Source organism: Oncorhynchus mykiss, chromosome 8 (genome assembly GCF_013265735.2).
Source record: "Oncorhynchus mykiss isolate Arlee chromosome 8, USDA_OmykA_1.1, whole genome shotgun sequence".
In the NCBI taxonomy this organism is placed as follows: Eukaryota; Metazoa; Chordata; class Actinopteri; order Salmoniformes; family Salmonidae; genus Oncorhynchus; species Oncorhynchus mykiss.
The window spans coordinates 21423377-21437704 of NC_048572.1; the positions used below are offsets into that span (position 1 = coordinate 21423377).

At 44.8% G+C, this 14328-nt stretch overlaps 1 protein-coding gene across 1 annotated transcript in view; it reads right to left on the reverse strand.

Annotated features, from left to right (window-relative positions):
• Positions 1-2242: 2242 nt before the first annotated feature.
• LOC110529592 (discoidin, CUB and LCCL domain-containing protein 1) overlaps positions 2243-14328 on the reverse strand; it is a 43676-nt gene continuing 31590 nt past the window's right edge. The window contains exons 9-15 of the mRNA XM_021611935.2: positions 14179-14300; positions 13814-13961; positions 11985-12080; positions 11796-11880; positions 5543-5592; positions 4822-4941; positions 2243-4082 (exon numbers count right to left, since the gene is read on the reverse strand). Of these exons, the coding sequence (XP_021467610.1) occupies positions 3514-4082; positions 4822-4941; positions 5543-5592; positions 11796-11880; positions 11985-12080; positions 13814-13961; positions 14179-14300 (1190 nt within the window). The 3' untranslated portion in view covers positions 2243-3513. The remainder of the gene's footprint in view (positions 4083-4821; positions 4942-5542; positions 5593-11795; positions 11881-11984; positions 12081-13813; positions 13962-14178; positions 14301-14328) is intronic.

A 14328-nucleotide genomic window follows, 5' to 3' on the forward strand; every position in this document is an offset into this window, starting at 1 on the left:
TGCATTTCTGTAGATTCATATTGGAATTTCGCTACTGTAGTAGCTAGCATCTCTCTACTGTACTCATTACAAATGTACCCCCATACTGAGGGCTGAGGGGTTGAGGTGGTCATGATGACAACCTGCAGCCTTGTGTTCCAATCTTGACCTCATTCATAGCTAATCTGCAGCTACTGTTTATTTAATTTTTTATCTACACTAAACAAAAATGTAAATGCAATATGTAAAGTGTTGGTCTCATGTTTCATGAGCTGAAATAAAAGATCCTAGAATTTTTCCATATGCACAAAAAGCTTATTTCTCTAAAAATGGTTTGCATCCCTATTAGTGAACATTTCTCCTTTGCCAAGATCCATCCACCTGACAGGTATGGCATATCAAGAAGCGGCAGGAATGTCCACCAGAGCTGATGCCAGGGACTTGAATGTTAATTTCTCTACCATAAGCCACCTTCAATGTCGTATTTGAGAATTTCACAGTACATTCAACCAGCCTCACAACCCCACGTGTAACTGCGCCAGCCCAGGACCTCCACATCCGGTTTCTTCACCTGCGGGATCGTCTGAGACCAGCCACCTGGACAGCTGATGAAACTGAGTATTTATTTCTGTAATAAAGTCCTTTTGTGGGGAAAAACAAATTCTGATTGGTTGGGCGTGGCTCCCAAATGGGTGGACCTATCCCCTCCCAGGCCCACCCATGGCTGTGCCCCTGCCCAGTCATGTGAAATCCATAGATTAGGGCCTCAGTTATTTATTTCAATTCACTGATTTCCTTATGAACTGCAACTCAGTAAAATCAGTTAAAATGTTGCATGTTGCGTTTATATTTTTGATCAGTATAAATTGCGCTTTGATCAAACTCAAATGCTCTTCATGAAGGACTTGTCCAAGCCAAGGACAGTTCCCTGCTTAACGTTAGTGAAATGACACACAGAGTGGCACTAGACAGCAGCATGTCACAGAGAATGTTCACATCGCTTGTTGACAGTGCTTCTGACTGAAGAAACAAAGGCTCCATTTTTAGACACAGGTTTTACCTGACCTTGTTTTCTTTGCTTTTGAGGAATACAATTATTTATTTTTGTCATAAAATGTGTTTCTGAAATGTTGGACAATTTGGTATAAATGTCTTATCTGTAGTTAATGTATAACATGAAACCTTTGAATAAACTTCAATGTATTTGCCCAATCTGGTCTGTACAGTGTATGTGTATAGCCTGCCTTCCTTCAATATATGAAAGAGAGATCATCTTCACATTTCTGACAATGAGAAGCAGACTGATTAAACTGGAAGTTATTTTTCTGATGTGTACTGTTACTAATACTATTGCTTTTTTCAGTGAACTACAATGAACACCAGGGGGAGATGTAAACGCTAGAACCACTGGTAGTGCATTCTGAGGTTTATCAATACAGCACATAGAAACAGCAGTCGTCAATTATTCACAGTGAATAGACACATACTGAACATTCAGCAAATGAAAAAACATACAGTTACGATTCATATCAAACTGCTAAGGACTTCATACAGACAATTATGGTAAGAAGAAGAATTATGTATCCAAATACTTGTAAACGCGCTCTAGTTTTAGGTTAACGTTTTTCCTGCCATTTAGAATTTACCAATGGGATACAGTACAAAACTGATACTCTTGAAGCTCACGTGAACAAAGCTAAAATCACAAAGTCAGCAGTCCGCAAGAAGCAGTGTAGTCACAGAAAGAGCTGCTCTGAATCTGAGCTTTCAGGTAGCTTTGGGTTGGAGGTGTAAACGGTGCTCCACACCCCTGTGTGAACCGCTGGACTAGGCCCAGCCCACTGGCAGACATGACCTCACACACACCCGCTCTCATCACACACTAAGGATCATAGCCACAAACAGTCTCTTCTCAGACTAGGGTTATCTCCACCAGACCACCACTAACCCCCGCTTATGGAGAGACCAGTAATGTGTTATCAGGGCCCTCAGTGAGGCTGTCATACCCCCAAATCAGCCTTCTCCCCTCTTCTCTTCAGCTGGGCCCAGAGCTGAGAGGACTGGGCAGCATCTGCTGCTCACAGTCTGACACCAAACTACCACATTCCTTCACAGACAGAAACAGGCGGAGTGCTGGTGGAGGTGGGGTGTTCCTGTGACTTCCCACTTCTCTGGGCGCTGGGACTGGAAAGCCGGTTGTCCCAGGGCCGAGGCTAGGCTGCTGAGACACATTTTCACATAGTAAAGAGACCTTGACATGTGGAGGTCAACTGCTCGTGTTTTTATTCAGGGCTCAGTTTACAGCCAACAGTCAGTAGACACACTTTGAATGAGAGTGACAAACTTTTTGCAGCGATCAGACGGAGTACTGCACTTACATACAACCCCGCTCGAAAGATCTCCACAAAATATTTCACAGAAATTAAAGAGTTCTTAGTTACATCCTAAGGTCCTTCGTACACAGCAGCAACACCACACTCACTGGTGCTTTTAATATAGTCGACAGCACAAGACAGCAATTCTATTTTTTTTTCTTTACTCTTGACAATAAACATGTTCAAACTATGCACATGTATGTATACACTGTAGGAATGGCACCATTTAACATGGCTTTGTGATCAACATCCATTTAAAAAAGAACAGGCCTTTACAGTAGTTCTTGATCTAGTTCAGTTTAACAGATCATATAAAAACAGCTCTGTGATGTGTTGTAGTCCAGTTGTACTCCCCTAAATCCCCAGCTGGGTGTTTCTAAATATGCCAGACTAACTGTACACTCTCTCCCATTGCCTATTCATGGGCTCTCTGCCCACACTGGCCAGATCTGCCTCCAGACTTTGATACAGAGCAGCGATGCAGCCACTCGGCTTTAGAGCATAGAGCCACCTGCAACATGGTAACAGAACCCCCATTGTGGGGGACCCCATGCTGTGACACCAGTCCTTTCAGTCACAGTGTGTCCTTACAGTTCTCTGTTAAGAGCCAACTCCACTGACTGCATAAATCTCTCTATAGTAGGACCCGCTGGGGACACACAAATCTGCCACTTTAAACTGGGTGCTGCTTTACTTAACAAGCACTCTGCTTCCTCTATGTCTTCCTGCTGAAAACAGCTTCACCATAATAATATACTGTACAGTCAAGGAACCGAGTCACATTATCTCAATCTTATGTTACAGTCACAAACATCAGTCACAGTTGAGAATGAGGGGAGGTATTTTCCCATTTTTAGGGACATGTCCTGTCTCATAACTATTTTCTTTTTAATAAATCACCTCATAAAGAGGAAAATAAAAGTAACCATCTGTATTTTGATGTCTGCTTGCACAGCCTCAGATGCACCCAGTTCATCCTGTAGCTCCGTTTCACACAGCAAACACAGTCGTCTCCCGCATGCCGGAAGTCAGTTGAGAAATAATTGACCATTTAGATGAGATTGGTTGTGTTTACTACAGTGAGGTCCATCTAAAACGGCCGTGAACTGATAGAAATTAGTTTGACAGTTTGTCCTGTAGTCCCATAGATGTTCCATCATCAGCTTCCTCCAGAGCTGCCCTCAGGGTCTGGTCGATGGTCCGGCCTGTGGCCAATGGCGGGGGCCACCCTCACACAGTCCCTGGGGGTGGAGTAGCTCTCCAGCGCTGCTGGCTTGGCCTGGGGTCTCTGGTAGTCTGAGCAGCCACAGCTCTTGCTCTGGGCCACAGGCTTGTTCACCTTGGGGCTGTCGTAGACCCCCTCAGAGTTACTGTGTCCCCGGCCTGTTTTGACCTGGGGGGTTTGGTAGCCCCCGGAGGAGCCCACCCCTGCTTTCCTGTCCATGGTTTTAAAGGAGGGGGTCTTGCTGAGGACAACACCTGGAACGCAGTAGTTGGCCGGGTCTGGCAGGAAGCCATCCTTGTGGAAGGTGTGGCGCTCGATGATGGGTGTGGCGTACTCTGGCTCCTGGTTGGTGAGGGGCAGGGCGTACTGGTTGGCTGTGTGCAGGTAGTTGTAGTGGGTGGACGGGTCGCTAGGGTCCTCCTTGGTCTCGGTGTCCATGGGCCTGAACGTAGAGCCCTTCCTGGTCACTGTGCCCGTCCCAATCATCAGAGGCTGCTGGTACTCTGGAGGACACAAGGACATGGGTCACTTAAGAGCAGAACTTTATTACCAGTGCCATGGTGATCAAACGTGACTGTTTTGGAATGAGCATATTCAAAATTCAAAAGGCACTTGCACATCTGAGCTATCTTTTTTGCAGGTGCATGGTAACAGCTGAACAAAATGAGAAAAAGGAAGAAAACCGCACACCGCTCTTGATAGTATCACTGCTCTTTATCAAGCCCTACGTACCGGCCTCACGGCCTTCGTCAGAGCTTTTAAAACACCAACCTCATTGTTTTCACTCAGTTATAATGAATAATATGACACCTTTACATATCAAAAGGACACAATTTTCTCCTCTCTAGCTCACCCAGAATTACATTGAATTACTGATACGAGCCAGAGAAGAGAGGATTGTCACTGAAGTCTTCTTTCATATGGTTCATTCAGACACTGAAACAGGAGCTTACAATGAATTCTAGATTGCTTTGGCCATGGACTGAGCAGAGAACTGTAAACTAATCACCACAGAGTGTTTCACGGTTACTGTGAATGGGGTTATGTCTGTAAAGAATGGAGAGCTTCACCACACACTGCCTGGGCTGTGGAGTTATTATGAATCAATACAAGTAACTCAGATACTCATGGAGGAAAATAGAAGTTCAATAGGTGGTGGTGCCTCCATAGGCTCTTGAGCTGGGATGACAGGAGGCGTGTGGGTGTATGGACATACACCTCTGTGTGTGCATGTGTCCTCACCTGCCATGGTGCTGGTGACCAGGTCTAGTTTCTGTATTGGGTCTTTCTCTGAACTGTAGCTGATGGTGAACTCTGTGGACTGGTGCCTGGCAAACGGCTGCTTGATCTGCTTCCAGCAACCTGAGCGCCAAGGGCAGGCAGGCAGAGACAGTAAAAAGACAATGGTTAACTCCACAGACAGACAGACATAATGACAGGAATCTAGCAGGGACAGCACAGAGATAAGCACCAAATTACAGCTGACTGGCTGGCACAAACTGCTGAGGCTTCCATTGGTGAGCCATTCTTTTAGAGACGCCAGGAACGAGAGTCATGCTCTACTATAGATATGGTTCTGTTTCAAATTCTCTGTCTGCTTTAGCTCGTCTGTTTGCCCTCAGAGACAAGCCCTGACCGGCTTTTACTTCCCACAACCCCCCACCACACAGACTGACAGACATGTTGTCACAGATCAATAAAGCTGGCATCTGTCGGTTTCATTAAAGCAGTCATGACGATAAGGAACAATATACAACCTGTTAGCTGACTGGGCATTAGCATAACAACATGGATTTTTCTATTGCTTGTAGTTTCCTGCCTATAGCTTATTTCTAAGGCTCATCTTCAACATACAAATGATTACATTTGATGTACAGTACGTATGACATCTTTGACAAAGTAAAGACTAACATTAGGCTTCATTGCTATGACAAAGAGATGAGTTGAGAAATTGTTCGCTGACCTGTTTTCTGGGTATCAGAGGATCCGTATGAGTTCTCCTTTGTCTTCTTCCTGTGACAGAAAGACAAATGCTGGGGTGAACTCCAGTGACAGGGAGGACAGGGATGCCCCCTCGCCCTTTCCCATGATAACCTCCTGGGAGTGGAGGTGACGCTGAGACAGGGGGATGTAAGGTCGCCTTTATCCCCTATATACACGTGCACACAACTGCCTGGCTCTGCTGAGCACCCTTTTCTCGTTTATCTTTGTATCACCCTCTCTCTCTCTCTCTCTCTCTAGGGACTCATGCAGTGGCCACATGTTCTGACCCATGACCCCTTAAGCCCCTCTCCCTACCACCTCTAATAATGATGTGTCTCTGACTGGTTCTAATTTTTACAGATCGGACAGAATAGGCAGAGGTGGGGGTGTTGCCACATATATAGTACCAGTCAAAAGTTTGGACACACCTACTCATTCAAGGGTTTTTCTTTATTTTTACCATTACCTACATTGTAGAATAATAGTGAAGACATCAAAACTATGAAATAACATATATGGAATCATGTAGAAACCAAAAAAAAGTGTTAAACAAATCCAAAAATATGTTATATTTGAGATTCTCCAAAGTAGCCACCCTTTGCCTTGATGACAGCTTTGCACACTCTTGGCATTCTCTCAAACAGCTTCATGACGTAGTCACCTGGAATGCATTTCAATTAACAGGTGTGCCAAGAACTGCAGTCGCAAAAATCATCAAGCACTATGATGAAACTGGATCTCATGAGGACCACCACAGGAAAGGAAGACCCAGAGTTACCTCTGCTGCAGAGGATAAGTTCATTAGAGTGACCAGCCTCAGAAATTGCAGCTCAAATAAATGCTTCACTGAGTTCAAGTAACAGACACATCTCAACATCAACTGTTCAGAGGAGACTGCATGAATCAGGCCTTTGTGGTCAAATTACTGCAAAGAAACCACTACTAAAGGACACCAATAATAAGAAGAGACTTAATTGGGCCAAGAAACACGAGCAATGGACATTAGACCGGTGGAAATCTGTCCAAATTTAAACTTCTTGGTTGCAACAGCTGTGTCTTTGTGAGACATAGAGTAGGTGAACGGATGATCTCTGCATGTGTGGTTTCCACCATGAAGCATGGAGGAGGTGTGATGGTGTGGACGAGGGATTAATGATGAAACTGTCAGTGATTTATTTAGAATTCAAGGCACACTTAGCTAGCATGGCTACCACAGCATTCTGCAGCGATATACCATCCCATATGGTTTGCGCTTAGTGGCGCTATTAGTGATGCACCGATATGACATTTTTGGCCGATACCTGATATTTTCCTTGCCAAAAAAACAATACTGATATTAAACCTTTTTTACGGCCTTTTAAGCATTCTAGTACAGTTAAATAGTTAACACACACACACATGGACACAGCGGTCTAAGGCACTGCATCTCAGTGCAATAGGCATGACTAGGGCAACATCTGAAAAATAGCGCACTTGGTAGTGTGTACAGGTGCTCGACCAGTTAGTGAAAGCCAACATCACCCATGACAGAGAACGGTTGATTGTCAAGGGCAATGAATTCTATTATCTTGGCATTAATGGATTTCGCCTTTGAGTTGTCTCGCTGAAATGTTCTTACTCTTTCAAATGACTGCTCGACTTGATGACTGCTCGATTCACACAGCAGACATTGTGGGCTAGGTTAGGAATGCTGTGTTGCACGTGTAGCGCTACATTTTATATGGCGTCATTATGTCATGTACCTACGTTATATAGGTATGCACGTCAGCGTGCCATCGGGCCAATATCGATGTTGGCATTTTTATGTTCACCGATATATTGTGCATCCCTAGGGACTATCATTTGTTTTTCAACAGGACAATGACACAAAACACTTCTCCAGGCTGTGTAAGGGCTATTTGACCATGAAGGAGAGTGATGGTGCTGCATCAGATTACCTGGCCTCAACAATCACCCAACCTCAACCCAATTGAGATGGTTTGGGATGATTTGGACCGCAGAGTGAAGGAAAAGCAGCCAACAAGTGCTCAGCATATGTGGGAACTCCTTCAAGAGTCCTTCAAGTTGAGATACTGGGGTGCAAAGGAAAGATAAATAAATAAATACAGTATGGGGATGAGGTAGATTGGATGGGCTATTTACAGATGAGCTATGTACAGGCGCAGTGATCTGTGAGCTGCTCTGACAGCTGGTGCTTAAAGCTAGTGAGGGAGGTAAGAGTCTCCAGCTTTAGAGATGTTTGCAGTTCAGTTGAGATAAGGCAAGGCTTTACCTAGCAGAGACTTGTAGATGACCTGGAGCCAGTGGGTTTGGCGACGAGTACGAAGCGAGGGCCAGGGCCAGCCAACGAGATCATACAGGTCGCAGAGGTGGGTAGTATATGGGGCTTTGGTGACAAAACGGATGGCACTGTGATAGACTGCATCCAATTTGTTGAGTAGAGTGTTGGAGGCTATTTTGTAAATGACATTGTCGAAGTCTAGGATCGGTAGGATGGTCAGTTTTACGAGGGTATGTTTGATAGCATGAGTGAAGGATGCTTTGTTGCAAAATAGGAAGCAGATTCCGATTTCATTTTGGATTGGAGATGCTTAATGTGAGTCTGAAAGGAGAGTTTAAAGTCTAACCAGACACCTAGGTATTTGTAGTTGTCCACATATTCTAAGTCAGAACCGTCCAGAGTAGTGATGCTGGACGGGCGGGCAAGTGCAGGCAGCGATCGGTTGAAGAGCATGCATTTAGTTTTACTTGCATTTAAGAGCAGTTGGAGGCCACGCAAGAAGAGTTGTATAGCATTGAAGCTCATCTGGAGGTTAGTTAACACAGTGTCCAACGAAGATGTATACAGAATGGTGTCGTCTGCATAGAGGTGGATCAGGGAATCACCAGCAGCGAGAGCGACATCATTGATGTATACAGAGAAGAGAGTCAGCCTGATAATTGAACCCTGTGGCATCCCCATAGAGACTGCCAGAGCTCTGGACAACAGGCCCTCCGATTTGACATACTGAACTCTATCGGAGAAGTAGTTGGTGAATCAAGCGAGGCAACCATTTGAGAAACCAAGAATGTTGAGTCTGCCAATAAGAATGCTGTGCCACTCCATAAGAGCAGGGATAGTGATCTTGATAATTATCGGCCCATCTCCAGGCTTCCATATCTAGCTATGATTCTTGAATCTTTGCTAAATAAGCAACTTCGCTCTTTTTTATCTGAGCATGGTATTTTGAATATAAATCAATATATATATATATACACACAGTGCCTTGCGAAAGTATTCGGCCCCCTTGAACTTTGCGACCTTTTGATTACACACAGGTGGATTGTATTTATCATCATTAGTCATTTAGGTCAACATTGGATCATTCAGAGATCCTCACTGAACTTCTGGAGAGAGTTTGCTGCACTGAAAGTAAAGGGGCTGAATAATTTTGCACGCCCAATTTTTCAGTTTTTGATTTGTTAAAAAAGTTTGAAATATCCAATAAATGTCGTTCCACTTCATGATTGTGTCCCACTTGTTGTTGATTCTTCACAAAAAAATACAGTTTTATATCTTTATGTTTGAAGCCTGAAATGTGGCAAAAGGTCGCAAAGTTCAAGGGGGCCGAATACTTTCGCAAGGCACTGTATATACACACACAACACTACATAAAGAGAGACCTAAGGACATCAACATAGCATGGCAGCAGCACAACATGGTAGCAGCACAAAACATGGTACAAACATTTTTGGCACAGACAACAACACAAAGGGCAAGAAGGTAGAGACAACAATACATCACGCAAAGCAGCCACAACTGTCAGTAAGCGTGTCTATGATTGAGTCTCTGAATGAAGAGATTGAGATAAAACTGTCCAGTTTGAGTGTTTGTTGTAGCTCGTTCCAGTCGCTAGCTGCAATGAACCCAGGGATGTGTGTGCTTTCGGGACCTTTAACAGAATGTGACTGGCAGAATGGGTGTTGTATGTGGAGGATGAGGGCTGCAGAAAATATCTCAGATAGGGGGGAGCGAGGCCTAAGAGGGTTTTATAAATAAGCATCAACCAGCAGCTTCGATTAGATGCTTTGGTGTCCCTAGGGCAATTTATTTTATAATGAAGAATGTTTTTGGCCTCCCGGGTGGCGCAGTGGTTAAGGGCGCTGTATTGCAGCGCCAGCTGTGCCATCAGAGACTCCGGCCGCGACCGGGAGGTCCGGCCGCGACCGGGAGGTCAGTGGGGCGACGCACAATTGGCCTAGCGTCGCCCGGGTTAGGGAGGGGTTGGCCAGTAGGGATGTCCTTGTCTCATCGTGCACCAGCGACTCCTGTGGCGGGCAGGGTGCAATGCGTGCTAACCAAGGTTGCCAGGTGCACGGTGTTTCCTCCGACACATTGGTGCGGCTGGCTTCCGGGTTGGATGCTCGCTGTGTTAAGAAGCAGTGCAGCTTGGTTGGGTTGTGTATCGGAGGACGCATGATTTTCAACCTTAGCCTCTCCCGAGCCCGTACGGGAGTTGTAGCGATGAGGCAAGATAGTAGCTACTAAAAACAATTGGATACCACGAAATTGGGGAGAAAACGGAGTAAAATAAATAAAGAAATACAATTTAAAAAATAATGTTTTTGTTTTAATTGACGTGTTCATTTTTGTATTGTGCAGGGCTCAATATGACTTCCCTGTTGAAATAAAGGTAAATAATAACCAAAGACAATGAAGGCTGATAGTAAAGAGATTAATGGTATGTGTGGTGTATCATCCTCCTCCTTGGGCGGCAGGTAGCCTAGCGGTTAGAACGTTGGACTAGTAACCGAAAGGTTGCAAGGTCGAATCCCCGAGCTGACAAGGTAAGAATCTGTCGTTCTGTCCCTTAACCCACTGTTCCTATGCCGTCATTGAAAATAAGAATTTGTTCTTTAACCGACTTGCCTAAGGTAAAGGTAAATAAGGTAAAATAAAAAGAATAGTGTTCTGACACTGACGACAGTGGTTGTGTTGGTAGTCAGGTCAGGCTCGACTGTGGTTGTGTTGGTAGTCAGGTCAGGCTCAACTGTGGTTGTGTTGGTAGTCAGGTCAGGCTCGACTGTGGTTGTGTTGGTAGTCAGGTCAGGCTCGACTGTGGTTGTGTTGGTAGTCAGGTCAGGCTCGACTGTGGTTGTGTTGGTAGTCAGGTCAGGCTCGACTGTGGTTGTGTTGGTAGTCAGGTCAGGCTCGACTGTGGTTGTGTTGGTAGTCAGGTCAGGCTCGACTGTGGTTGTGTTGGTAGCCAGGTCAGGCTCGACTGTGGTTGTGTTGGTAGTCAGGTCAGGCTCGACTGTGGTTGTGTTGGTAGTCAGGTCAGGCTCGACTGTGGTTGTGTTGGTAGTCAGGTCAGGCTCGACTGTGGTTGTGTTGGTAGTCAGGTCAGGCTCGACTGTGGTTGTGTTGGTAGTCAGGTCAGGCTCGACTGTGGTTGTGTTGGTAGTCAGGTCAGGCTCGACTGTGGTTGTGTTGGTAGTCAGGTCAGGCTCGACTGTGGTTGTGTTGGTAGTCAGGTCAGGCTCGACTGTGGTTGTGTTGGTAGTCAGGTCAGGCTCGACTGTGGTTGTGTTGGTAGTCAGGTCAGGCTCGACTGTGGTTGTGTTGGTAGTCAGGTCAGGCTCGACTGTGGTTGTGTTGGTAGTCAGGTCAGGCTCGACTGTGGTTGTGTTGGTAGTCAGGTCAGGCTCGACTGTGGTTGTGTTGGTAGTCAGGGCAGGCTCGACAGTGGTTGTGTTGGTAGTCAGGTCAGGCTCGACTGTGGTTGTGTTGGTAGTCAGGTCAGGCTCGACTGTGGTTTAGTTGGTAGTCCGGTCAGGCTCGTTATGCTATCTGAGCAACAGACAGGCAGCCATTCCAAAGGACCGTTCTAGGAATCTCCCTGGCCCTCATTGTCCTACAGTATATAGTGTATCTTCCCTCACTCTAATCTATTTCTTCTCTTCCACTCTCCCTTTTCCTGAAAACATCTCCCTCTCATGCATACTGAGAGGCAGACAGACAACATCTACCACACATACGTAACAGACATACTTTAGGGAGTAGGCACACGGTAGAGATAACTCGCTGCTATGGGGACGTATAAGGTCAGGCTAATCTGAGTTTGTGAGTCATGTTGTCATGGGGACAGGAAATGCTCAAGTTATGAAGGTGCAAGCTCTCCTTACACAACCTTACATTACGGTCTCTAAAAACATTACATTATCTATTCAAATGACATGAACAAGTCGCTTACTTCTGCAGCATCTTGAATACACAAATCCCAACCAGCAGGAGCACCACAGATAAGACTATGGGTACGATGATGATGGCCAGCTTCCCTGAGAATAGAGATGAAAGGAGTGTGCATGTTAGCCAGCTAATACATAAACAAACAGAAGGCATCTGGTGGATGGTTAATGCAGTGTTTTAATGAGATGGGTACCGCGGTCTGCCTGGGAGGGCACTGGCTCAGTGATCTCTTCGTCCCCCACCGGAGGCTTGGGTTTGGTGGGTAATGTGACCTGGGACGACATGTTCACTAAGGAGCGAGAGGGAGCGAAGAGGAAGAGAGAGAGCGGGGGGGGTTAGCTGTCAGCAGGTTTGACAAAAACTTGATACAGTCCAAAACCAAAATAACAGAACTAACTTACTTCCCCACTTTATTGTATGTAACTGTAAAACAACAGATCCGTAGTTATCTAATATGAAACTGTTTCATAATTGTCCTCTCAGAAGAAGTTGAAGTTTACATACACCTTACCCAAATACATTTAAATCCAGTTTTCACAGTTCCTGACATTTATTCATAGTACAAATCCCTGTCTTAGGTCAGTTAGGAGCACCACTTTATTTTAAGAATGTGAATTGTCAGAATAATAGTAGAATGAATGATTAATTTCAGCTTTTATTTCTTTCATCACATTCCTAGTGGGTCAGAAGTTTACATACACTCAACTAGTATTTGGTAGCATTGCCTTTAAATTGTTTAACTTAGGTCAAATGTTTCGGGTAGCCTTCCACAAGCTTCCCACAATAAGTTGGGTGAATTTTGGCCCATTCCTCCTGACAGAGCTGGTGTACCTGAGTCAGGTTTGTAGGCCTCCTTGCTCGCACATGCTTTTTCAGTTCTGCCCACACATTTTCTATAGGACTGAGCTCAGGGCGTTGTGATGGCCACTCCAATACCTTGACTTTGTTGTCCTTAAGCCATTTTGCCACAACTTTGGAAGCCTCCCCCTTTTTCCTCCAAACATAACAATGCTCATTATGGCCAAACAGTTCTATTTTTGTTTCATCAGACCAGAGGACATTTCTCCAAAAAGTACAATCTTTGTCCCCATGTGCAGTTGCAAACTGTAGTCTGGCTTTTTAATGGCGGTTTTGGAGAAGTGACTTCTTCCTTGCTGAGAAGCCTTTCAGGTTATGTTGTTATAGGACTCGTTTTACTGTGGATATAGATACTTTTGTACCTGCTTCCTCCAGCATCTTCACATGGTCCTTTGCTGTTGTTCTGGGATTGATTTGCACTTTTCACACCAAAGTACAGTCATCTCTAGGAGACAGAACGTGTTTCCTTCCTGAGAGGTATGATGGCTGCGTGGTCCCATGGTGTTTATACTTGAACACTATTGTTTGTACAGATGAACGTGGTACCTTCAGGCATTTTAAAATTGCTCCCAAGGAACATCTGACTTGTGGAGGTCTACAATTTATTTCTGAGATCTTGGGTGATTTCTTTTGATTTTCCCATGATGTCAAGCAAAGGTAGGCCTTGAAATACATCCACATGTACACCTCCAATTGACTCAAATGGTGTCAGAAGCTTCTAAAGCCATAACATAATTTTCTGGAATTTTCCAAGCTGTTTAAAGGCACAGTCAACTTAGTGTATGTAAAGTTCTGGAATTGTGATACAGTGAATTATAAGTGAAATAATATGTCTGTAAACAATTGTTGGAAAAATGACTTGTGTCATGCACATGTCAAAGTAGATGTCCTAACCGACTTGCCAAAACTATAGTTCGTTAATAAGAAATTTGTGGAGTGGTTGAAAAACAAGTTTTAATGACTCCAACCTAAGTGTATGTAAACTTCCAACTTCAACTATACATGTAGTCATCAATCACTATCTACTAACTCACTGATAATACTATCTGGTATTGTAGCCAGACCCACACACTCAGTACTGTGGTCTGGACATGGGGTTAGGATGAGTACCTCTGACATGGGGGTTAGGGTGTGTAGCTCTGAGATGGGGGTTAGGATGTGTACCTCTGAGATTCGTGCAGCCCAGCAGCTCTACCCTCATGACAATCCTCTGGTGCCAGGTTTGAGGGATGATCCGCAGGTAGCGGGCTATGATTGGATTGTGGAAGGTGTTCCTGGTCTGATGCAGACTGTCCTGGTTCCCCTCAAATATCTGACAGGGAGGAAGGGAGAGACGGAGGGAGCGAGGGGGAGGTGGTCGCAAGGTTTAATGGAAGGCATGCATTCTTGTGATTCATCGGCAACATAACACATTGATTACATGTAAAGAAATTGTTGCCCAATAACACATACCGAAATGTATATTGTTCCATGATCAGGCAATTCGACATTGGAGTCAGATATTAGATCATTTAATCTGGATTACTCACCATGTATTGTGTGCTGTTGTTCTGTGTGTAAGTCCTCCACCGACTCCTCTCCTTGTGAACTATCTTGAAGCTCCTTACATAGTAGTGATAGCCCAACATAGTAGAGCCAGTCGTGATAATCCCTGGAAAACAAAAAATAGAGAAGGTAAA